Source organism: Narcine bancroftii, chromosome 4 (assembly GCF_036971445.1).
Source record: "Narcine bancroftii isolate sNarBan1 chromosome 4, sNarBan1.hap1, whole genome shotgun sequence".
In the NCBI taxonomy this organism is placed as follows: Eukaryota; Metazoa; Chordata; class Chondrichthyes; order Torpediniformes; family Narcinidae; genus Narcine; species Narcine bancroftii.
Window position 1 is genome coordinate 206,954,167 of NC_091472.1, and position 23,637 is coordinate 206,977,803.

Consider the following 23,637-nt stretch of genomic DNA (forward strand, 5'->3'; position numbering starts at 1 on the left):
ACCAACATGGGTCTGTGGGGAGAGAGTGGGGCAGTGGGATCAGTGTGTGGACAAAAATAGGATTGTTGGGCGAGAGTGGGGCAGTGGGATCAGTGTGGGGCCTGACATTGGGCTCTGGGGAGAGAGTATGGAAGTGGAATTAGTGTGTTCACCAACATAAGGCTTTGGGGAGAGAGTGGGACTGTGGGATCAGTGTGGGGCCAACATTGGGCTGTGGAGAGAGTGGGGCAATGGAATTAGTTTGTGGACCAATATAGGGTTGTGCTTAGAGAGTGGGACAGTAGGATCAGTGTGGGGAGCGACATAGGGCTGTGGCGAGGCAGTGGAGCAGTGGGATCAATGTGGGGACCGACATCTGGCTGAGGGGGTGTGTGGGACAATGGGATCAGTGTGGGAACCAACATGGGGCTGTGGGGAGAGGGTGGGGCAGTGGGCTCAGTGTGGAGACCGACAGGGCTGTGGGGAGAGAGTGGGGTAGTGGGATCAGTGTGGGAACAAACAGGGAGCTGTGGGGAGAGGGTGGGGCTGTGGACTCAGTGTGGGGACCGACATAGGACTGTGGGGAGAGAGTGTGGCAGTGGGATCAGAGTGGTGACTGACACCAGGCTGTGGGAAGAGAGCGGAACAGTGGGATCATTTTTGGGACTGACATAGGGCTGTGGGGACAGAATGGGGCTGTTGAACAGTGGGATCAATTTGGTACAGATACGGGGCTGTGGGGAGTTATTGGGGCAGTGGGAAGAATGTGGGGCAGTGGATCAGTGTGGGGACCAATATATGGCAGTGGGGAGAGAGTTGGGCAGTGGGATCAGTGTGGGTACCGAAATGGGGCTGCAGGGAGAGACTGGGGCAGTGGGATCAGTGTGGGGACCAACATAGGGCTGTGAGGAGAGAGTGGGGCAGTGGGATCAATGTGGGGACAGACATGGGGCTGTGGGGAGAGAGTGGGGCTGTGATCAGTGTGGATCAAATATTGGGCTATGGGGAGATAGTGAGGCAGTGGGATCAGTGTGGGGACTGAAATGGGGGTGTGGGGAGAGAGTGGGGCTGTGGGACAGTGGTTTCAGTGTGTGGACCGAAACAGGGCTATGGGGAGAGAATGGGGCTGTGTGGAGAGATTGGGATAAGTGTGGGGACCAACATGGGGCTGTGGGGAGAGTATGGGGCATTGGGATCAGTGTGGCGACCGACTTAGGGCTGTGGGGAGAGAGTGGGGGGAGTGGGATCAGTGTGGAGACCCTCATAGGGCTGTGGGGAGGGAGTGAGGCAGTTGGATCAGTTTGGGGCCAACATTGGGCTGTTGGGAGAGAGTGGGATCAATGTGGGGAACAACATGTGGCTGTGGGGAGAGAGTGGACAGTGGGATCTATGTGGGAACTAACATGGGGCTCTGGGGACAGAGTGGGTGTGTGGGACTGTGCGATCAGTGTCGGGACTGAAACGTGGTTGTGGGGAGAGAGTGGCGCTGTCGGGAGAGAGTGGGACAGTGGGATCAGTGTGGGGACCGAAATGGGGTATGTGGGGAGAGAGTGGGGATGTGGGATCATTATGGGGACCAACATATGGCTGTGGCGAGAGACTGGGGCTGTGGGGAGAGGGTGGGCATTTGATCAGTGTGGGGACCGAAAAGGGGCTGTGGGGATAGAGTGGGGACCAACATAGGGCTGTGGGGAGAGAGTGGGGCAGTGGTATCAGTGTGGGGACCGACAGGGCTGTGGGGAGAGAGTGGGGTAGTGTGATCAGTGTGGGAGCCAACATGGAGGTGTGGGTCAGGGTTGGGCTAGTGGGCTCAGTGTGGGGACCGACATAGGTCTGTGTGGAGAGAGTGTGGCAGTGGGATCAGAGTGGTGACTGACACGAGGCTGTGGGGAGAGAGTGGGGCAGTGGGATTAGTATAGGGACTGATATAGGGCTGTGGGGAGAGAGAGGGGCAGTGGGATCAGTGTGGAAACTGACATGGGGCTTTGGGGACCGAAACAGGGCTGTCGGGAGAGAGTGGGGCTGTGGGGAGAGAGTGGGGCTGTGGGGAGAGGGTGGGCAGTGGATCAATGTGGGGACCGAAATGGGGTGGTGGGGATAGAGTGCGGCAGTGGGATTCGTGTGGGGACCAAAACGTGGCTGTAGGGAAAGAGTGGGGCAGTGGGATCAGTGTGGGGATAGATACGGGGCTGTGTGGATAGAGCGGGGCAAGGAGATCAGTCTGGGGACCAACACAGTGCTGTGGGGAGAGAATGAGGCAGCGGCTTTTGTGTGGGGACTGGCACGGGATTGTGGGGTGAATGCAGAGCAGTGGAATAAGTATGGGAACCATCACAGGGCTGTAGGGAGAGAGTGAAGCAGTGGGATCAGTGTGGGACTGATATGGGGCTGTAGGAGAGAGTGGACATTGGGATTCGTTGGGACTGATACAGGGCTTTGGGGAGTGGGCAGGGCAGTGGAATGAGTGTGGGGACCGACATGGGGCTGTGAAGAGAGCAGGGCAGTGGGATTAGTTGGGACTAATACAGGGCTATGGGGAGAGTGCAGGACAGTGAGATCAGTTTGGGTATACAGTATACAATTTCCTCAGCTTGCGATCACTTTTTCTAAATTGCTGCGGACTTGCTCACGATAACTGAATAATTATGGGATCACGGACATATATGCAGTTGGATGTCGCCTGAACGGACGTTAAGCAGCACATACCTGTACATGATCATTGAGCTTGAAAGTGGCAAGGATTGCAGATGGGGGGCAGTAATTGTGTGGAGTTGTTCCTAGTCAAGGGAACATTGCTGAGGAGTGGGGTGGCTTGTGGCAAACAAGAAGTCAGCAGATGCTGGAAAACTGGAGCAACACAAGGTGCTGGAGGAACTCAGGCAGTCAGGCAGCATCTGTGGAAGGCAGATGATTGATGATTCAGGCCAAAACCCTTCATTTGGGGCTCCTTTGGTTTCCTTCCATGGACAGAGGATTTGGATTGCTGTTCCTGAAGAGGACAGTTCAAGCACTGGTGTCAGGTGAGTGGTTCAGCAATTGGGAATCGAATGCCAGTCTTCCAGCAAGCTGGGCCAGAAAGCAACCTTGCTATCAAGAGTAGTGGTGGGTGTATTCATGTTCCCTCTGGCCCCACAGCAGTTTGTCACATGTACTGAGATACAGTAAAATCCATACACCAGGTCATCCAATAATAGGTCAGCACGGTTAGTGTCGCTGTTAGCGCAATGCTATCACAGCACCAGTGACCCGCATTTGAATCGAGCACTGCCTGTAATGGGTTTTATGTTCTCCCCATGTCTACATGGGTTTTCCCTGGGAGCTCTGATTTTTTTTCCCACTGTTCAAAACGAACTGGGGGTTGTAGATCAATCAGGCGTAATTGGGTGGCATGGGCTGGTGGGCCAGAAGGGCCTGTTGCCATGCTGCCTACGTTCAAGTGTCAGGAGTAGTGTTACAATGTGAAGTAGTGCAGGGTTCTGAGAAAAATCCATTACTAACAGTGCAGGAGCATCATCTTTGCCCTGTAGTCTGAAAAACACAAAAATTGCTGGAGGAACTCAACAGATCTCGCAGGGTCCATAGGATGTAAAGAGGCATCCGTAATATTTATCTCCTGTGGACCCTGCGAGATCTGCTACATTTCACCAGCATTTTTGTGTTTTTACTACAATCATAGTGTCTGCAGAGCAAACCAGGCGGAGGCCCCGGTCTGGGCAGAAGCGAGGGGGAGGCGGCGGCCCCGGCCTCGGTCGAGTGAGGCAGGCGGAGGCCCAGGTCCAGGCAGAAGCGAGGGGGAGGCGGCGGCCCCGGCCTCGGTCGAGTGAGGCAGGCAGAGGTCCCGGTCCGGGCAGAAAGAAGGAGGCGGTGGCCCCGGTCTGGGCACAGGGAAGGTGGCGGCGGCCCCGGCCCCAGTCCGAGCAGAAGGTAGGGCCACCGCCTCCCCCTCACTTTTGCCCGGACCGGGGCCGCCGCCTCCTTCTTTCTGCCCGGACCGGGGCCTCCGCCTGCTTCGCTCTACCGAGGCCGGGGCCACCGCCTGCCCCTCGCTTTTTACATGTTACACGGCAGTAAGAAAGGGTGTGATTTGGTCAACCCCGTCAGAATCCAACCGGGTCCCTGACCTACCTCAGAGGTAGTTAGAGAACCCAATTAAACTTACCTAGGCCATGTCCACAGGTGATTTGCGACCAGGTATGTCCGACCTAGGAGGGGAGGCAGGCCCCTCCAGCCCGGGTAAGAAACCTGCATAGGAGAAGGCCACTTCGATATAAAACCTACGACCCAAGGACCTCGCTGCCACATCCCAACTTGCTTGGCCACGGCACACGAACCATGGGTGTAAAGGGTGGGGCCAGTACTGCGCACACTGCACTCCACCTAAAAGCTCCTTTGTGCAGGCCCAAGGACAGGTCCACGTCCTCCCCCTCAAAAGATGCTCACAAACTCAAGCTAGCATGCTGGAACATCAGAACCATGCTAGACAAGGCTGACAGCCACCTACTTGAACGTCGGTCTGCCCTCATCGCACATGAACTCCTCAGACTTGACATCGACATAGCCGCTCTCAGTGAAGTCCGCCTTGCAGATGTAGGCAGCCTCCAAGAACACGGCGCAGGCTACACACTCTACTGGTCTGGCAAGCCTCAGGCTGAACGACGCCTATCTAGTGTAGGCTTCATGGTCAAGAACTCCATTGCCTCCAAACTCGAAAACCTCCCGACAGGCCACTCGGACCGGATCATGTCCATGCGACTCCCCCTTCAAAACAAGCATTGCATCACCCTCATCAGTGTCTATGCTCCAACCCTCCAGGCGGAACCAGCAGAAAAGAACAAGTTCTACACTCATCTGCGCGACCTCATTCAACGCACCCCTACAGCCGATAAGGTTGTCATCCTTGGCGACTTCAACGCTCGCGTCGGCAAAGACTCAGAAACCTGGCCAGGAATCCTGGGCAAGCATGGTGTCAGCAAGTGCAACGACAACGGGCGCCTCCTGTTGGAGCTCTGCGCAGAACAGCGGCTTGTCATTACAAACACCATTTTTCAGCAGAGGGACAGCCTGAAGACGACCTGGATGCATCCCCGATCCAAACACTGGCACTTCCTGGACTACATCCTGGTGCGAGTAAGAGACAAAAGAGATGTGCTCCACACCAGGGTCATGCCCAGCGAGGAATGCCACACTGACCACCGGCTGGTTCGCTGCAAGCTCAACCTTCACTTCAAGCCAAAGTCCAGGAATAGTAAAGCCCCCAGAAAGAGGTTCAATATTGGAAACTTGCAGTCAGATGAAGTGAGAGGAAACTTCCAGGCAAACCTCAAAGCAAAGCTCGAGGATGCAATCCGCCTCACGGACACATCCCCTGAAACCCTCTGGGATCAGCTGAAGACTGCCATACTGCAATCCACTGAAGAGGTACTGGGCTTCTCCTCCAGGAAAAACAAGGACTGGTTCGACGAAAACAACCAGGAAATCCAGGAGCTGCTGGCAAAGAAGCGATCTGACCACCAGGCTCACCTTGCAAAGCCATCCTGGCCAGAGAAGAAACGAGCCTTCCGTCGTGCATGCAGCCATCTTCAGCGCAAACTCCGGGAGATCCAAAATGAGTGGTGGACTATCCTCGCCAAACGAACCCAGCTCAGCGTGGACATCGGCGACTTCAGGGGTTTTTACGAGGCTCTAAAGGCTGTGTCGTCTGAATGGGCAACTAAAGTGGCATCGTCTGCAAAGAGTAGTTCACGGACAAGTTTCTCTTGTGTCTTGGTGTGAGCTTGCAGGCGCCTCAGATTGAAGAGACTGCCATCCGTGCGGTACCAGATGTAAACAGCGACTTCATTGTTGAGGTCTTTCATGGCTTGGTTCAGAATCATGCTGAAGATGATTGAAAAGAGGGTTGGTGCGAGAACACAACCTTGCTTCACGCCATTGTTAATGGAGAAGGGTTCAGAGAGCTCATTGCTGTATCTGACCCGACCTTGTTGGTTTTCGTGCAGTTGGATAAGTGAACTACTCTTTGCAGACGATGCCGCTTTAGTTGCCCATTCAGAGCCAGCTCTTCAGCGCTTGACGTCCTGTTTTGCGGAAACTGCCAAAATGTTTGGCCTGGAAGTCAGCCTGAAGAAAACTGAGGTCCTCCATCAGCCAGCTCCCCACCATGACTACCAGCCCCCCCACATCTCCATCGGGCACACAAAACTCAAAACGGTCAACTAGTTTACCTATCTCGGCTGCACCATTTCATCAGATGGAAGGATCGACAACGAGATAGACAACAGACTCGCCAAGGCAAATAGCGCCTTTGGAAGACTACACAAAAGAGTCTGGAAAAACAACCAACTGAAAAACCTCACAAAGATAAGCGTATACAGAGCCATTGTCATACCCACACTCCTGTTCGGCTCCGAATCATGGGTCCTCTACCGGCACCACCTACGGCTCCTAGAACGCTTCCACCAGCGTTGTCTCCGCTCCATCCTCAACATTAATTGGAGCGCTTTCATCCCTAACGTCGAAGTACTCGAGATGGCAGAGGTCGACAGCATCGAGTCCACGCTGCTGAAGATCCAGCTGCGCTGGGTGGGTCACGTCTCCAGAATGGAGGACCATCGCCTTCCCACGATCGTGTTATATGGCGAGCTCTCCACTGGCCACCATGACAGAGGTGCACCAAAGAAAAGGTACAAGGACTGCCTAAAGAAATCTCTTGGTGCCTGCCACATTTACCACCGCCAGTGGGCTGATATCGCCTCAAACCGTGCATCTTGGCGCCTCACAGTTTGGCGGGCAGCAACCTCCTTTGAAGAAGACCGCAGAGCCCACTTCACTGACAAAAGGCAAAGGAGGAAAAACCCAACACCCAACCCCAACCAACCAATTTTCCCCTGCAACCGCTGCAACCGTGTCTACCTGTCCCGCATCGGACTTGTCAGCCACTAACGAGCCTGCAGCTGACGTGGACATTTACCCCCTCCACAAATCTTCGTCCGCGAAGCCAAGCCAAAGAAGAAAGAAAAGGCTGTGTACGGCCCCTCACCCCAAGTCCAAAGCCCGCTGCGCAGCTCAGACGGCAAAATCCTCCTCAGCGACAAGATCTCCATCCTCAACCGATGGTCAGAACACTTCCAATCTCTTTTCAGTGCCAACCATTCAGTCCAAGATTCCGCCCTGCTCCAGCTCCCTCAACAGCCCTTAAGGCTAGAGCTGGATGAGGTCCTCACCCGGGAAGAGACATATAAGGCAATTGAACAACTGAAAAGTGGCAAAGCAGCAGGTATGGATGGAATCCCCCCAGAGGTCTGGAAGGCTGGCGGCAAAACTCTGCATGCCAAACTGCATGAGTTTTTCAAGCTCTGCTGGGACCAAGGAAAGCTGCCTCAGGACCTTCGTGATGGCATCATCATCACCCTGTACAAAAACAAAGGCGAGAAATCAGACTGCTGAAACTACAGGAGAATCATGCTGCTCTCCATTGCAGGTAAAATCTTCGCTAGGATTCTCCTTAATAGATTAATACCTAGTGTCGCCGAAAATGTCCTCCCAGAATCACAGTGTGGCTTTCGTGCAAACAGAGGAACTACTGACATGGTCTTTGCCCTCAGACAGCTCCAAGAAAAGTGCAGAGAACAAAACAAAGGACTCTACATCACCTTTGTTGACCTCACCAAAGTCTATCAAGTCTTCTCTCATTCTTCTAGGCTCCAAAGAGAAAAGTCCCAGCTCTGCCATCCCTGCTAACCTAACCCAATCCAGGCAACATCCTGGTAAATCTCCTCTGCACCCTCTCCATAGCTTCCACATCCTTCCTGTAATGAGGTGACCAGAACTGAACATAATACTCCAAGTGTAGTCTCACCAGAGATTTATAGAGCTGCATCATTACCTCATGACTCCTGACCTGACTAATGAAGCCCAGCATCCGACAGGATGCTCAACTGTCCTATCAATCTGCGCACATCACATACAACCTTCAGATTCTTTTCCCTGCAAGCCAGGCAGAATTTCTACTTATTGGTACAGGGTAACTGTAAACTGTACTCTAGAAAAAAATATGTAAACAAAGAGAGAAATGTTTACAAAGAAAGAAATGTAAACAAGCTGTGCAAATTTTAAAAAAAAAGAAAAATATTCAGTAATAAATAATCTGCAAAGTCATAGTCTTTAAATGATTCCCTAATTGTTGTTGAGGAGTCTGGTGGCGGAGGGGTAGCAGCTGTTCCTGAACCTGGTGGTGTGGACCCTTGGCTCTCTGACGGCAGAGTTCCCTGTAGATGTTCTCGATAGTGGGGAGGGTTTGGCCTGTGATGTCCTGGGCTATGTCCACTACCTTTTGCAGGGCTTTCTGTTCAGGGGTATTGGTGTCCTCATTCTAGACCGTCATGCAACCTGTCAGCACACTTTCCCCCACACCTCTATGGAAATTTTCTAGGGTTTCTGGTGTCATACCGAACCTCCACAAACTCCAGAGGAAGTAGAGGCGCTGATGTACTTTCTTCATAATAACATTGGTATGTTTGTTCTAGGAAAGGTCCAAAACTCCATCTGGTCGTAGTTGTGATCTGGCTTTACAAATCGGCTCTGAGATCTACAAATGTTAATGCGGTTAGAACAGAATTTGGCCATACAGTCTGGAGTGTAGCAGTAGTGTCGTCAGGGGCTGAGTGTACAGCCTGTATCTTATAATGTGGAGAAGGTGTCACTAATCTTCACTGCTTGTGGTTTGCAGCTTTTAAATAAATATTTAAAGTGTGGACTGTTTAGTGAAGCTCCAGCTAATACCAGATGGGAGGTAGTATCTTGAGTGTGAGCTGGGGTCTTTGGTCTGTCATTGAGTTGGCAGATTATCAGGTGGCTGCCCCAGTGCTGGTGGATTCATGAGGACCAAATACAAAATGTTTTCCCATGGTTTCAGGCTGTGGTGACCTTGATCAACTTGGGTGGGGTCATCAATATTGAGGCAATTTCCTCTTGCTGAGGTCTTGGGACCTGCCTCCATGAACCCTTGGGTTCTTGTCTGAGGCTTGGACAAGACTGCCCCCCATAGCACCAGTCTGTGATTTAACTTTCGTTCTGAAGGTGACTTCCAGTTACAGACGAGCTTAGATCCCAAGAAGTCCATAATTTCTGTCAGACCCAGGGGGACATTGCTTCCTTTTGAAAACAGTGGAGGGCTTTGATTAAAATCTCCAGCTGTTGTTGCACCACATGAGCTCATTCTCAGAATAAAATGTTCACTGACTGGAGTATCAATACTTGCAGCTCAAGTTTAGAATTGCATACAGGAGCTCAGCTTCAATAGCTTCACCCTATTACTTTCTTTATCAAACAAGATGATCATGGGAGCAATTTGACCATGACGATCTGTGTGAATGTGCCTCTCAGTTAGAACTGTCATGCACACATCGCAAACATGGACCCTTCCTCCTTCTGCCAGCCCCATTCTCCAGGGTGTTGCTCGCACAGCTGTGGGAGAGGGGCTGTCTGAATACATGGCTGGCAACTCACCCAGGGGAGCCATGGCTGGGTTCAGTGGGAGGGAGGCATGGTGAACTGGGCCTTGGCAGAGCAGGGGAAGAGGCAGCAGTCACATGTAGGGTGGAGGGAGAAGGCTGGGTGCACCGTCGCCACCTGTTCTGGGGGACCAACTGCAGCTGGCTGATGTCATGGTCTCCAGGCTGGAAACACTGCCGCTGGAAGGTTCATGGTCCTCCCTGGCAACTCTGGCTGTGTGTCCTGTCTCTCTCACTAATGGTCAATGAACCATTACACATCCACATCTCATGCCTTATCCACATACCCAGTTGCTCAACAGTGCTGGGCATAGCAGCAAACAACCAGCACTCTTCCTCACCTGGGCATCACTGGGTACAGAGGTCAGGGGTCTGGAGGACAGGGTGCTGCCTATTGACGGGAGGCTTGCTGTGATAATCAGTGGACAGAGGTGGCTGCCAATGGCAGTAGGCTGATGTCTGGATCTCCACCTCCTGCCCCTCTTGCCCTTGTTCTGATTCACAGGATGTAGACAGTGTCAGTGTGCCGATCCCAATTCCTCTCCATTATGGGAGCTCACCCGTCTGCCTTCCAGCTTCGAGGTACCACCTGCCCAAACCTTCCCACAGAGCTGCAACATGCAGAGATCCAGTATGGCAACAGGCCCTTTGGCACTGCCCATCATTAATCCCATTCCCCCAAATCCTCATCAACGCCCCAGATTCTACCCCTCACCCACACACTGGGGGCAATTTACATGGGACAGTCAGAAGAACTCACATGAGCCAGGGGAAACTCACAGGAAGGACGTTAAGCTCTGTACAGACAGCACTGGAGGTGAGGCTGGAGCTCTATTAACTGAAGATACATGTGGATCTTTCCTGGCATGTGCCAGAAGTGTGCCGTGGTGCCTTAAAATAGGTGCGAGCCCTGCAGCCAACTCTCCCATCAGGTCAAGCCTCCTCTCCCTTCCTGTATTAGCCTCTTTGAAAGCACTGTCCTTGGGCCCAGGTCCAGCCAGAGGTCTGAACATGACCCAAACAGCCGAGCAGTACATGGAACCTGTCCATTCTTCACCTCTGGGTCAATGCCACCATGAGCAAGTTCACCACCTCCTCTCCACCCAACACCCCTGAGCCATCGAGCTGTATAAAAAGTCTGCAGATGCTAGGTTCTGGTGCAGTACACAAAAATGCTGGAGAATCTTAGCAGGTTACGCAGCATCCAGAGGAAGCAAAAGACGGTCGACATCTTGGGCCCTGAGCCCTTCTTCAGGAGTGCATGGCTGTACATTCAGCCTGGCAGTACATGAAGCCATAGACAGACTGGGGCAATGGGGTATGGGATGAGCTGGCTACCTGGAGATCCTTGCTGATGCAGCGAACAGAGTGAGGGTGTGCAACGAAATGATCTCCCAGTCTGCACCCAATCTCCCCAGTGTAGGGGACGCCTGTAGCCTGAGCTCCTTCTGCTTCTCCTCTCTTCCTCCCTTCAGCCCTCCTGAAGAAGAACTGAGGCCCAAAGCATTAACTGCTTATATTACTTCTTCTGGAGGCTGTGTGACCTGCTGTGTTTCTCCACAGCTTTTTGGTGTCCTGCCCTCAACGCCAACATGTGCCGATTTCCTTGTTTACCACTGTAACTCCCTCGTTGACACTCTAAGCCACCCCTGGGTAGCTGAGCTAAGGCCCCTGATGAAATGTATATTTGACAAATTAAACCTCCTTGGGGAGATTTTATTTTCCTGCCATCTCTCTCTTCCAGGGCATGGCTCTCTTTCCCAGCAGCGGCATGCCTTTTGGAGGCTTGATTGATATTAAACTAGGCCCATGTTTTCCCACTTCTTCTCCTGAAAAGCGGGAGTTGGATCCAGGTCTTGGATTATCCCAAATTCTCCAACATTTTGAGTGAAACTAGAAAGTCTGCAGATTGTAGTAAATACACAAAATTGTTGGAGAAACTCGGCCGGCCCCACAGTGTCCATAGGAGGCAAAGATATATAGCCAACATTTCGAGTCGAAGTATATACCCTGTAAAAAGGCTCAGGCCTGCTCCAGCAATTTTATGCCTTTCATTCTTTGTCAGGCTGGTTGTAACTTTTCAAAATCGATCCCCTCATCCCAGTCTGATCACTCTGGGCAATCTATTGCCACTCCCATCTAAGCCTTATATATATTCTTTAGCCCCATTGTGGAACCCTGCTTTCTCCTCAACCATGTTCAGTTTCAGAGCAGTCCTCTCTTGTCCTTCTGACTGCCTTCTTACACCTGTCCAGCCCCTTTGCATGAAGCCACTGGTCGTATCTCGGGTCCATGAACCATCCTGGGATTCACAGAATGGCCATGAGCTTTCTCAGTCTAAATGGGTGACCTCCTCCCATCAGCTGGGGCCTTGCCCTGCTCTGACTGTGTGTTATATCTGGATTCAGGTTGGGTCATGCATTCTGCTTTGGGAATGAGTCAGACTTTGGATAAAAATGGGTGAGGATTAACCTGGTGCTACACGGGGGCTTTCGGAGAAGCAGAATCACTGGCTTCCTGATTGCAAAAAGATTTCAGATTTATTGTCAGAGTACACACATGACATCACATACAACTCAAAGAATCCTTTTTCCTGTGGGTGAGGCAGAATTACCATTTATTGGTAGTGCAAAAAAAACTGTACACAATTCACATATGTAAACAAATAAAGAACTGTAAACAGATAATGAATATAACAAATTGTTCAATACAGAGAGAAAGAAAAAGATCAATAAAGTGCACAAGTCAGAGTCCTTAAATGAGTCCCTGACTGAGTTTGTTGGTAAGGAGTCTGATGGTGGAGGGGTAGCAGCTGTTCCTGAACCTGGTGATGCGATTCTTGTGGCACCAATACCTCTTTCCTGATGGCAGCAGCGAGAACAGAGCGCAAAGTGGGTGGTGTGAATCCTTGATGATCGCTGCTGCTCTCTGACAGCAGCGCTTCCAGTTCTCAATGCCTGTGAGGTCCTGGGCTGTGTCCACTACCTTTTGCAGGGCTCAGGGTTATTTGTGTCCCCATACCAGTCCATGATGCAGCTGGTCAGTGCACTTTCCACCACACCTCTGTAGAAATTTGCCAATGTTTCTGGTGTCGTACCAAACCTCTGGAAACTCCTGAGGAAGTCAAGGCGCTGACATGCTTTCTTCACGATGCTATTAGTGTGCTGGGTCCAGGAAAAATCCTCCAAGATAGAGACTCCCAAGAACTTAAATTTGCTCACCCTCTCCACTTGATTGTAGCCATGCAGAAAGCGCACACTATTTATAGTTCTTGGACTTCAGTGATGTTGGTAAATGGGGTTGTAGATATCCTGAATGTTGACTTCCAGGTTGAGTCAGTGGTGAAGAAGATGGCATTCATATCTAGAGGGATAGGATATAAGAGCAGGAATGCGATGTTGAGGCTTTATAAGGCACTGGTGAGGCAAGGGACGACACGATGGGTGTAGTGGTTAGTGCAATGCCTTTACAGCGCCAGCGATCGAGGCCAGGGTTCAAGTCCTGCGCTATCTGTAAGGAGTTTGTAGGTTCTCCCCATGTCTGCGTGGGGTTTCCCCGGGGGCTCTGGTTTCCTCCCTCCATTCAAAATGTACCAGGGGTATAGGTTAATTGGATGTACATTGGGCAGCACGGCCTTGGGGGCTGAAATGGAGAAGGGGGACAGTTTTGGGCTCCTTATTTAAGAAAGAATGTGCAGACACTTGAGAGGGTTCAGAGTAGATTTACAAGAGTGATTGCTGGAATGAAGGGATCTATATATGAGGAACGTTTGACAGTTCTTGGACCGTATTCATTGGAGATCAGAAGGATGAGGGGGGATCTCACTGAAGCGTTTTGAATGTTGAAATGTCTGGTCAAAGTAGATGTGGCAAAGTTGTAGGGAAGTCTAAGACAAGAGGGCACAACTTCAGGATTGAAGTGCACCTATTAAAAAAGGAGAAGCAGAGGAATTTCTTTAGCCAGAGAGTGGTGACCCTCTGGAATTTGCTAGCATGGGCAGCTGTGGAGGCCAGGTCGTTCGGTTATTCAAAGGAGAGATTGTGGGGATCAAAAGTTATGGGGAGAAGGCCAGGAGTGGGGCTGAGTGGGAGAACGGATCAGCTCATGATGGAATGGCAAAGTGGAGCCATTGACCTACTTGTGTTCCTATATATTATGGTCTTCTGGTGGCGTGACGAGAGCTGACACAGTGTTCCTCATCCCATGCATGCTTGACATGACCCTGGTGAAGGTGAGCACCCTGTCAGAACTGGGATAACCACGTTACCTTTCCAGTTCAAGACACAATTACCAACATCTGCAGCCTCGCGTACCTTCAGGAGATCTGGGCATGCACCCTGTGGGCTCGTTTTCAGATTGACTACCCAATTATTGCAGCAAAGGACCAAGTACATTTCTGTTTTTCAAGAGCACGTACTGGTGACAAGATTTGCTCTGTTTTTGTCACACGAAGTGAGTTTTACATCAGCTTTCTTCACCACTGTTTGCCTTTGAGAGGGTTTTTCTGACATTGCAGGTAAGGTGTGTATTAGTGGGGTTATCCCACAGCTATACAGAGTAGTTTGTGTCAATCCTGTGGCTTCTGCCAACATCCCATGGAGACAGTCAGGGAAGTTTCATCTTTTATCTACTAGATGGAATCCTTGCGGTCTCACGCAGGAGACTGCAGCTAAACACAATCTGCTGGAGGATGGTCGAATGGTCAACAATAAGTTAAACAGGAAAGACTGCAGACGCTGGGGTCGAGTGCAACACACAAATATGCTGGAGAAACTCTGCAGGTCCCGCAGCATCCAAAGGAAGGAAAGAGTAACTGACGTTTCAGGCCTGGCCCTTCATCCCTTAGATACTGTGTGATCTGCTGACTTTCAACAGGCTTGTACTTTGCAAAGAGTTTTAGCTCCAAACGTCCACCATTCTTTTTCTCCCACTGCATTATTCAACCCACTGACTTCCTTCAGAGCAGGGTGGTATTTTGTTAACTGTTTGTTCTTGTTGCAGTGAACCTTTGTGGCCCGTTGAAGCCAGGAACGCAGCCATCGCTAACAACTGCTTCACCTGCGCCATCAACAGAGTGGGAACCGTGAGTAGCAGCTGTGAACTCTGTGGCTGGATCAACGCCCCTCACCCAACCCACCCTCCTGAATCAGAGCTGCCATTCCCATCACCACCGCGGTGGTATAGGGTGATGGTTATCTGGAACAAGCTCCCTGAGGAAATGGTGGAAACAGATGGAACTACAACATTTACGTGACATTTGGACACAAGGAGTGGAGGGATATGGCTTTATGCAGGCAGATGGGAGTAGTGGAGGAAAGCATGTTTGGCATGGAGGATGCGAGGTGTTTGCTTCTGTGCTGCTGTACATTCTGAGTCCCTCACTGGAACAGGAAGGCCACATTGGCACCCTCTGAATCTCATGGGGTGAGCACTAAATGCTGATCCCTGGATAGGTCTGATGAAGAAGAACCATATTCCCTTCCTGTGGCTGACCACCTTGAACCCTGGTGGAATTACAAGAGTCAACCAACTGAACAACCGTGGCCATGCTGTCGCCAGCTGGTGGTCCTTGTGCAAGACCTCTGGCTGCGATGCAGTGCCCGTCAGGCTGCTCATTGCGTGCATGAATCTCCAGCTGCGTTGCCTGCCTTTGGCATGTGTCATCTGCATTAATAATTAGGATGGCAATGTAGTTAACACAGTTAGTAAATTACAGATGACATCAAAGTTGGGTAATGCGGTAATGCTCTAAACAACTATTTTGTGTCAGTCTTCACGATGGAGGACACGATTTAACAAACCAAAGAGAGATGTTGTGGGTGCAAGGAAAAGTCAGGACCTCGATACAATCTCTATTATAAAGAGGTAATGCTGAGTAAACGCATTGGTCAGAAGGTAGATCAGTCTCCTGGACCTGATGGAGTACATGCCAGGGTACTGAAAGAAATGGAAGAAGTTCTAGAAGATCCAGTTGTGGTTTATCAAAATTCTTTGGAATCTGGGCAGGTGCCAGCAGATTGGAAGGCAGCAAATATCACACCACTGTCTAAAGCAGGATGTAGGCAAAAGACGGGGTCTGTAGGCTAGATAGCTTAACATCTGTAGCCATGAAAATGCTTGAAGCTACCATTAAAGAAGAACTGGAGGGACATCTGGCTACAAATGATTCCATCAGGCAGAGGCAGGATGGAATCAGGAAGGGCAGGTCCCATTTGACAAATTTACAGGAGTTCTTCAGGGCAGCACGGTTGGCGTAGCAGTTAGCCCAATGCCTTTACAGCACCAATGATTGGGACTGGACCTGGGTTCGAATCCTGCACTGTCTGTATGTCCTCCGGGCTGAATTGGCCTGCTACATTGCTGTATGTTTAAATTTAAAAAAAATATATATATTTATTTTTTAAAAACTAGTGCAGTAGAGCGAGGGCAACAGGTGGATGTTGTGTTCTTGAATTCCTAATAGGGTGCCACATAAAAGACTTATCCATAAGTCTCTGTGGAGTTGGGAGATAAAGTACAATGTTTGCAAATGTGAGATCATCCACTTTGTCAGGAAAATGAGTCGATCAGATTATTATTTAAATAGTTTGCAGGTGCAGCAGATTATCAAGAAGGAAAATGGAATGATGGCCTTCATTGCTGGAGGGATTGAATTTAGGAGCAGGGAGGTTTTTGCTGCAACTGAACAAGGTGAGGCCGCATCTGGAGCACTGTGTGCAGTTCTGGTCTCCTTACTCAAGGAAAGATGTACTGGCCTTGGAGGCGGTGCAGAGGAGGTTCACCAAGTTAATTCCAGAGATGAGGGGGTTGGCCTTTGAGGAGAGATTGAGTCGTCTGGGGTTGTACTTACTGGAATTTAGAAGAATGAGAGGGATCTTAGAGAATCATATAAAATTATGAAAGGTAGAGTTGTTCCCATAGGTGGGGAAGACCAGATTGAGGGGACATTGCCTCACGATCCAGGATAGTAGATTTAGGACGGAGATGAGGAGGAGATACTTTCCCCAGAGGGTGGTGATTCACTTCCCATGAAGCAGTGGAGGTGATCTTAGTGAATATATTTGACCAGGTTGGATAGATGTTTACATAGTAGGGGAATTAAGGGATATGGGGAAAGGCAGGTTGGTGGAGATGATCATCAGATCAGCCATGATCTCATTGAATGATGGAGCAGGTTTGACGGGCCTGGTGGTCAACTCCTGCTCTTATTCCTTATGTTCTTATGAGGAGAAGTTATTTTTCCTAGAGTAGTGGATCTGTGGGATTCTCTGTCCAAGGAAGCAATAGAGGCTGCCTCATTAAATGCATATGAAACAGTTAGATAGATCTTTGCAGAGGAGGGGAATTAAAGGGAACATGTGAGTAACTGGACCTGAGACTGCAGTAGATCAGCTGTGATCTTATGGAAGGGAGGAGCAGGTTTGCTGGGCCTGATGGCCGACTCCTGCTCCTGATTCTTATGTTCCTTCATGTGAGTGTGTGACAATTGGCGAGTGCGATGACTGGTGAATGTAATGTTGAATGTGTGACAGGGATGTGAGTGGTGAGTGTGAGACGATTGGTGAGTGTATCGACTGGTGAGTGTAATAACAGGTGGGTGCAGCGATTGGCATCTGTGTAAATGATAGGTGAGTGTTATAACAGGTGGGTGCAGTGATTGGCATCTGTGTAAATGATAGGTGAGTGTTATAACAGGTGTGTGGGTGGTAATTGGCAAGTGTGTAAATGATTGGTGAGTGTGTTATAACAGTTATAGTGACTGGAAAGTGAGTGACGATTGGTGAGTGTGTTATAACAGTTGTGACTGGTGAGTGTGTGACGATGGGTGAGAGTAATAACAGGTGAGTGTGTGGTGAATGGTGAATGTGTAAATGATTGGCAGGTGTAGCAATTCATGAGTGTGGTGATTGGCGAGCGTGTAAATGATTGGTGAGTAGCAATTAGTGAGTATGGCAATTGGCGAGGATGTAAATGATTAGTGTGTGAAATTAGTGAGTGCATGTGATGGTGCCAGATTGGGTGGTTGATTACAGGTACTTGGACATTGGCGGTCCTGACCCTGTGACTGAGCTCATTTCACTTTTCCTACAAGACGTGTCCATCTCAAACATTTGCTCACATCTTCTGCACATCTAATTTTTATTTCAACATAAAGTATGATAACAGACGAGTCCACACCGCCCAAATGCACCAATTAGCCTACCCATTGTTACGAGCCCAGAGGACCCCCAAAACCCAGCAGCAATAGATATTCACCAAGACAAATGGTTACTTAAACAAAAGTTACTTTTAATTATCTTTAAACATGAAAACAGGATCACACTTTAACTTATTACTATTGACTTAACTAACCTAACTTAACCCCCCCCCCCTTTTAATTCTAAGCACGTGTGTATGTGTAATGTGTGTGTAAGTTCAGAAAAGTTTTTGGATTCACAGTCTAATCTCACTTCTCATTCCTCCAAGTTTACTGGTTGCTAGCAATTCTTATACTGTGCACAGAATTTAACATGTATAAAGTTCACCAGGCTTTGGTGCTTGAAAGGTAAATGGTTACGGCTCAGGAAGGTTCTTGTCGGTTTTCAGAGAAAGATTTGTTGTTTGCTGGACACCCACAACTGATTCCTTGTAAACAGTCACTTCAGTGTCTTGCCGAATAAACTTGTCCCATCAGGGTTCTCCAGGTGATGACCTCTTTCTTTCAGGTCACCAGAGAGTTCCTTTTTGTTTCTCTTATTTCAAGTGAAACATTAGGCACCCAGTCCTCTCCTCTTGTATGAACCACAAGGGCTTTGACCAGGCTGAACTAAGGAGTCACAACCTGTCTTCCAAATGGGGTTTTTCACAAGCTTGCCAGCTTGTCCTGTTCCAGTCCCAGCTGCTGTTGCTGACTGTAACACTGCAGAACTGATCTCTCTCTATCTCTCTCTCCCCTCAGAGAGAAAGCCTGTTTGACTCTCTCTGCTTGCAAAAATCACATGACACTCTTAAAATAGCAAGTTCCATTCCAGACAGAAGGTGGCTCTGACAAGCTCTTTCATCTGTTGCCCTTTTGTAAACAACAATCCATTAGTGAAGTCTCTTGAGCTTTTGCAAAGGCTCTTGGCGCCAGCCTGTCTAGCATGAGCAGAGCTCCAGTATTTTAAATAAGATCTGTTTTAAAGTGTTTGTATGTGACCTACACTAACAGACCTGCTCCAATTTATCTCCCAAAAACATATCTATAATCTGTCACATTATTGAAGGAAACCAGAGCACCCGGAGGAAACTCACACTGACATGGGGAAAACGTACAAACTCTTTACAGACAGCGCTGGTTTCGACCCAGGTCACTGGCGCTGTAATAACGCTGCACAAACCACAAGGCTAACCGTGCCATCTTTGTCTCTTCATGAGGAACATTTGCCAGTAACCCATGAATTTCCCTGCTCCAATGCCTCTCTTTTTGGGGGAACACTCATCAACCTCTCCTGCCACCCATCTCTCCTAGGGGTGGCTTGCATAAGCAGTGTTACACCCCACTTACTGGCAGTGCAAAACAAAATGGACTCAATATACACATGTAAACAAATAAATAAATGTAAACAAACAATGTGAAATACAGAGAGAAATTTTAAAAATCAGTGAAGTACAGAAGTCAGAGTCCTTAAATGAGTCCCTGATTGATTGAGTTTGTCGTTGAGGAGTCTGATGGTGGAGGGAGAGCAGCTGATACTGAACCTGGTGGTGCGAGTCTCATGGCACCGGTATCTCTTTCCTGATGGCAGGAGTGAGAACAGAGTGTGTACTGAGTGGTGTGAGTCCTTGATGATTGCTGCTGCTCTCCGACGGCAGCGTTCCCTGTCGATGTATTCAATAATAGGGAAGGTTTTTCCTGTGATGACCTGGGCTGTGTCCACTACCTTTTGCAGGGCTTTATGCTCAGTGGTATTGGTGTCCCCAAACCAGACCGTGATGCAGTCAGTCAGCACATTTCCCACCACATATCTGTAGAAATTGTCATGCCAAACCTCTGCAAACTCCTGAGGAAGTAGAGGTGCTGACGTACTTTCTTCACGATGCCATTGGTGTGTTGGTCCTCTGAGATAATGACTCCAAACATCTTAACTTTGCTCACCCTTTCCACCTCTGATCCCCCAATGATCTCTGGATCAAACACTTCTGGCTTTCCCTTCCTGCTCCTCGGTTTTGTTGACGTTGAGTGTGAGGTTGTTGTTGGTGCACCATTCAACCAGGTTTTCGATCTCCCTCCTGTCTGCTGACTCATCGCCCCTTTTCATACAATCCACTACTGTGGTATCGCAAGCGAATTTGTAGATGGTGTTGTTGTAGCGAGTCGTAAAGTTGTACGTGTAAAGTGAGTGGAGCAGGGGGCTAAGAACACAGCTCAGTGGTGCTGAGGTACTGATGGGGATTGTGGAGGAGGAGTTCTTACCAATATTCACTGATTGTGGTCTGGAGGTGAGGTTTGAGGGCCATCCTGCGATGGTGCCCTGTGATTGCACAGGGCTCCGTGAGCAGAGTGATGGGTGTGGGCCTTTCAATCTCATTGTATAAATGAGGTGCCTGCAAGGATGTTTTATTCCAGCTGTTTCACATTAAAGTGGTGTGGGTCCCTTGGCACCTCACCATTCCAGTCAATGTCAGCATCCCACTGTTTTGTTAACGTTGTTTGTGGAGCCCTGCTATGCATAATTGCTCCTGTTTTTCCAACATAACATCAGTGAATATACTGAGGTTAGTTCTACTGGCTTCAAAGTGCTATGGGAATTCCTGAGGTTGCACAGGCACGATGTGAATGTAAGGTCTTGCTTCAATGGAACATGAGGATTGTCTGGAAGAAGATCAGTGATTTGTTTCTGAGAGAACCAACAGAGGATTCCCCAGGGGCAAGGACTTTATTCAATTCCTCTGCTTTCCACTAGTGTGGGAAGTTACGGTCGAACTTTTCACCCCAAGACGATATTCTGAAGACATTTTTTCTGCTTCACTTCTCATTCTGACAGCCTTCTGAAATGTTTGCACAAGTGAAAAATATATCTCCTGTGGGACTGGCGCTGCCAGCGGCGAGCATGGGAACAAGCTGACGGGTGAAGCAGTCTCGCAGGAAGACGTTTTAAAGCTGCAGCTTTCCGAAGGGGTGAAGGTACAGAAGTTACTGCAGAATACCAGAGTGAATACAAATAAACAAGGCATCTAATAGCCCAGTAATCGCTGTTATCTTGCTCCACTGGGACATGGTGCAATTGTTCCCAAATGGGAAGGCTGACAAGGGAAATTACTTGTAAGGCTATTGAGAAACTGGAGCCCATCCAGATGTTCCTTCGCATCATCGCTAAATGGGATCTCACCTCTCATCTGCCCTGATCAAATCGGTCCCATCCCCTCAAACCTCAGTCCATTCCCCCCGTGTCTACAGCTCAAACCTCAGTCTGTTCCCCCCCTCCATGTCCACAGCTCATTCTCCAGTCCGTTCCCCCCCATGTTCCCCCCCATGTCCACAGCACAAACCCCAGTCCGTTCCCCCCATCATGTCCACAGCTCATACTCCAGTCTATTCCCCCCGTGACCACAGCTCAAACCCCAGTCCATCCTCCCCACCGTGTCTACAGCTCACACCCCAGTCCATTCCCCCTACACCCACAGCTCAAGCCCCAGTCCATTCCCCCCCACCATGTCCACAGCTCATTCTCCAGTCCGTTCCCCCCCATGTCCACAGCACAAACCCCAGTCCGTTCCCCCCATCATGTCCACACCTCAAACCCCAGACTGATCCCTCCATGACCACAGTTCAAACCCCAGTCCGTTCCTTCCCACCATGTCCACAGCTCATTCTCCAGTCCGTTCCCCCCATGTCCACAGCTCAAACCCCAGTTCATTCTCCCCCCACCATGTCCACAGCTCATTCTCCAGTCCGTTCCCCCCCATGTTCCCCCCCATGTCCACAGCACAAACCCCAGTTCGTTCCCCCCATCATGTCCACAGCTCATACTCCAGTCCATTCCCCCCGTGACCACAGCTCACACCCCAGTCCATACCCCCCCACCATGTCCACAGCTCATTCTCCAGTCCGTTTCCCCCCCCATGTCCACTGCACAAACCCCAGTCCGTTCCCCCCATCATGTCCACAGTTCAAACCCCAGACTGTTTCCCCCATGACCACAGTTCAAACCCCAGTCCGTTCCCTCCCACCGTGTCCACTGCTCATTCTCCAGTCCGTTCCCCCCACTTCCACAGCTCAGACCCCAGTTCACAGCTCATTCTCCAGTCCGTTCCCCCCCATGTTCCCCCCCATGTCCACAGCACAAACCCCAGTCCATTCCCCCCATGTCCACAGCACAAACCGCAGTCCATTCCTCCCCATCGTGTCCACAGCTCACACCCCAGTCCGTTCCCCCCATGTCCACAGCACAAACCCCAGTCTAATCCCCCCCATGTCCACAGCACAAACCCCAGTCTGTTCCCCCCACCGTGTCCACAGCTCATACTCCAGTCCATTCCCCTGTGTCAACAGCTCAAACCCCAGTCCATTCCCCTCGTGTCCACAGCTCAAACTCCAGTCCGTTTCTCCATGTCCATGATTGTAGACTCATTCAAAAAGTCATGAGGCACAGGATCCATGGAACTTTTACTACATGGATTCAGAATTGGCTTGCCTGCAGAAAGCAGAGGGTAGTTATAGATGGAATGTATTCTTTCTGGATGTCAGTGACCAGTGACATCCCACAGGGATCTTCTCTGGGACCCCTGCTCTTTTTATTTTTATAAATGACAGATGATATAGTGGAGAGGTGGGTCTGCAAGTTTGCATATGATAGAAAGGTTGGAGATGCTGTGAATAGTGTGGGAGGTTGTTGTAGGTTACAATAAGATATCAACAGGATGCAGAGTTGGGCAAAAACTTGGCAGATGGAGTTCACTCCAGATAAATGTGAAGTGGTGGATTTTGGAAGGTTGAACCTGAAGGTGGAATACCTCGATAATGGAAGGATTCTCAGCAATGTTAGGAACTGAGAGATCTAGGGGTCCATGTCCATAGATCCCTCAAGGTTGCGATATAAGTTGATCAAGGAGTTAAGTAGGGGTATAGTGTGCTGGCCTTCATTAGTTGGGGGATTGAGTTCAAGAGCAACTCTACATTATCCTGGTTAGACCACACTTGGAGTATTGTGTTCGTTCTTGTTTCCTCTGTACAGGAAGGATATGGATGCTTTGAAGAGGGTACACAGGAGATTTTCTCCGCTGTTGCCTGGTTTGGAGAACGACAAAGTTAGGGCTTTTCTCTGAAGTGATGAAGGATGAGAAGCAAATTAATAGAAATGTATAAGATTTTGATGGGCTTAGATTGTGTGGACAGCCAGCGCCGTTTTCCTGGGGCGTCAATAGCAAATACTAGAGGACATCTGGAGGAACGTTTTGGAGAGATGTCAGAGTATTTTCTTTAACATAGTGGTGGGTGCCTAGAATTCATCACCAGGGGTGGTGGTGGAGGCTGGTACAACAGGGACTGTAGTGTTCATGCTACACGAGCGTGGAGAAGAACGACACACACACCAAAGTCTTGGAAAACATGACTGGTTTATTGCACTGGATGTCGCGCTTATATTGGCTCCCACCAGAGTTCCCCATCGTGCGAAGGTCGCCTGGGATGACAGCCAATGTCACACCCCAGGTCCGCACGGTTGCCACATTTGTCAGCCATTTTATAGGCCAGTCCGTGTCTCCGCACGCAGGCCACTACATAATCCATCTCCTCCCCCCCAGGCCATTATCCGTAGCCTTGGGCAGCCCAAAAACGCCAGTTTCAGGCGGTCGATGGTAAAAGTCTCTTTACCACTGATGTCGAGGACGGAGGTGGAACCGTTCTCCCTGACAACCTTGTAGGTCCCTTGTAGAGCCGTTGTAGGGGTGGCCACTTTACACCCCTTCTCACGAATGCGTACTGACAAGTCTTCAAGTCCCTAGGGACGTTATGTTTGGACTGGCCGTTTATTGGGGGTTGTCATGGGACCAGGGACCCCAGTTTTCACCTCAAATTCTCGAGGGTTGCTGCGGGGTCTTCTGGGTGTTTACCATGGGCCAGGAACTCCCTGGGGATGATCAAAGGCGCGCCGTAGACTATCCACCTCTGAGGCATTGAAGTCCTCCT

At 49.9% G+C, this 23,637-nt stretch overlaps 1 protein-coding gene across 3 annotated transcripts in view; it reads left to right on the plus strand.

Moving 5' to 3' along the window:
• Positions 1-23,637, plus strand: part of upb1 (ureidopropionase, beta) — a 196,063-nt gene that overhangs the window by 160,225 nt on the left and 12,201 nt on the right. For all 3 annotated transcript variants that reach the window (XM_069933758.1, XM_069933759.1, XM_069933760.1), the window contains one exon: positions 14,490-14,571. In XM_069933758.1, the coding sequence (XP_069789859.1) occupies positions 14,490-14,571 (82 nt within the window). The remainder of the gene's footprint in view (positions 1-14,489; positions 14,572-23,637) is intronic.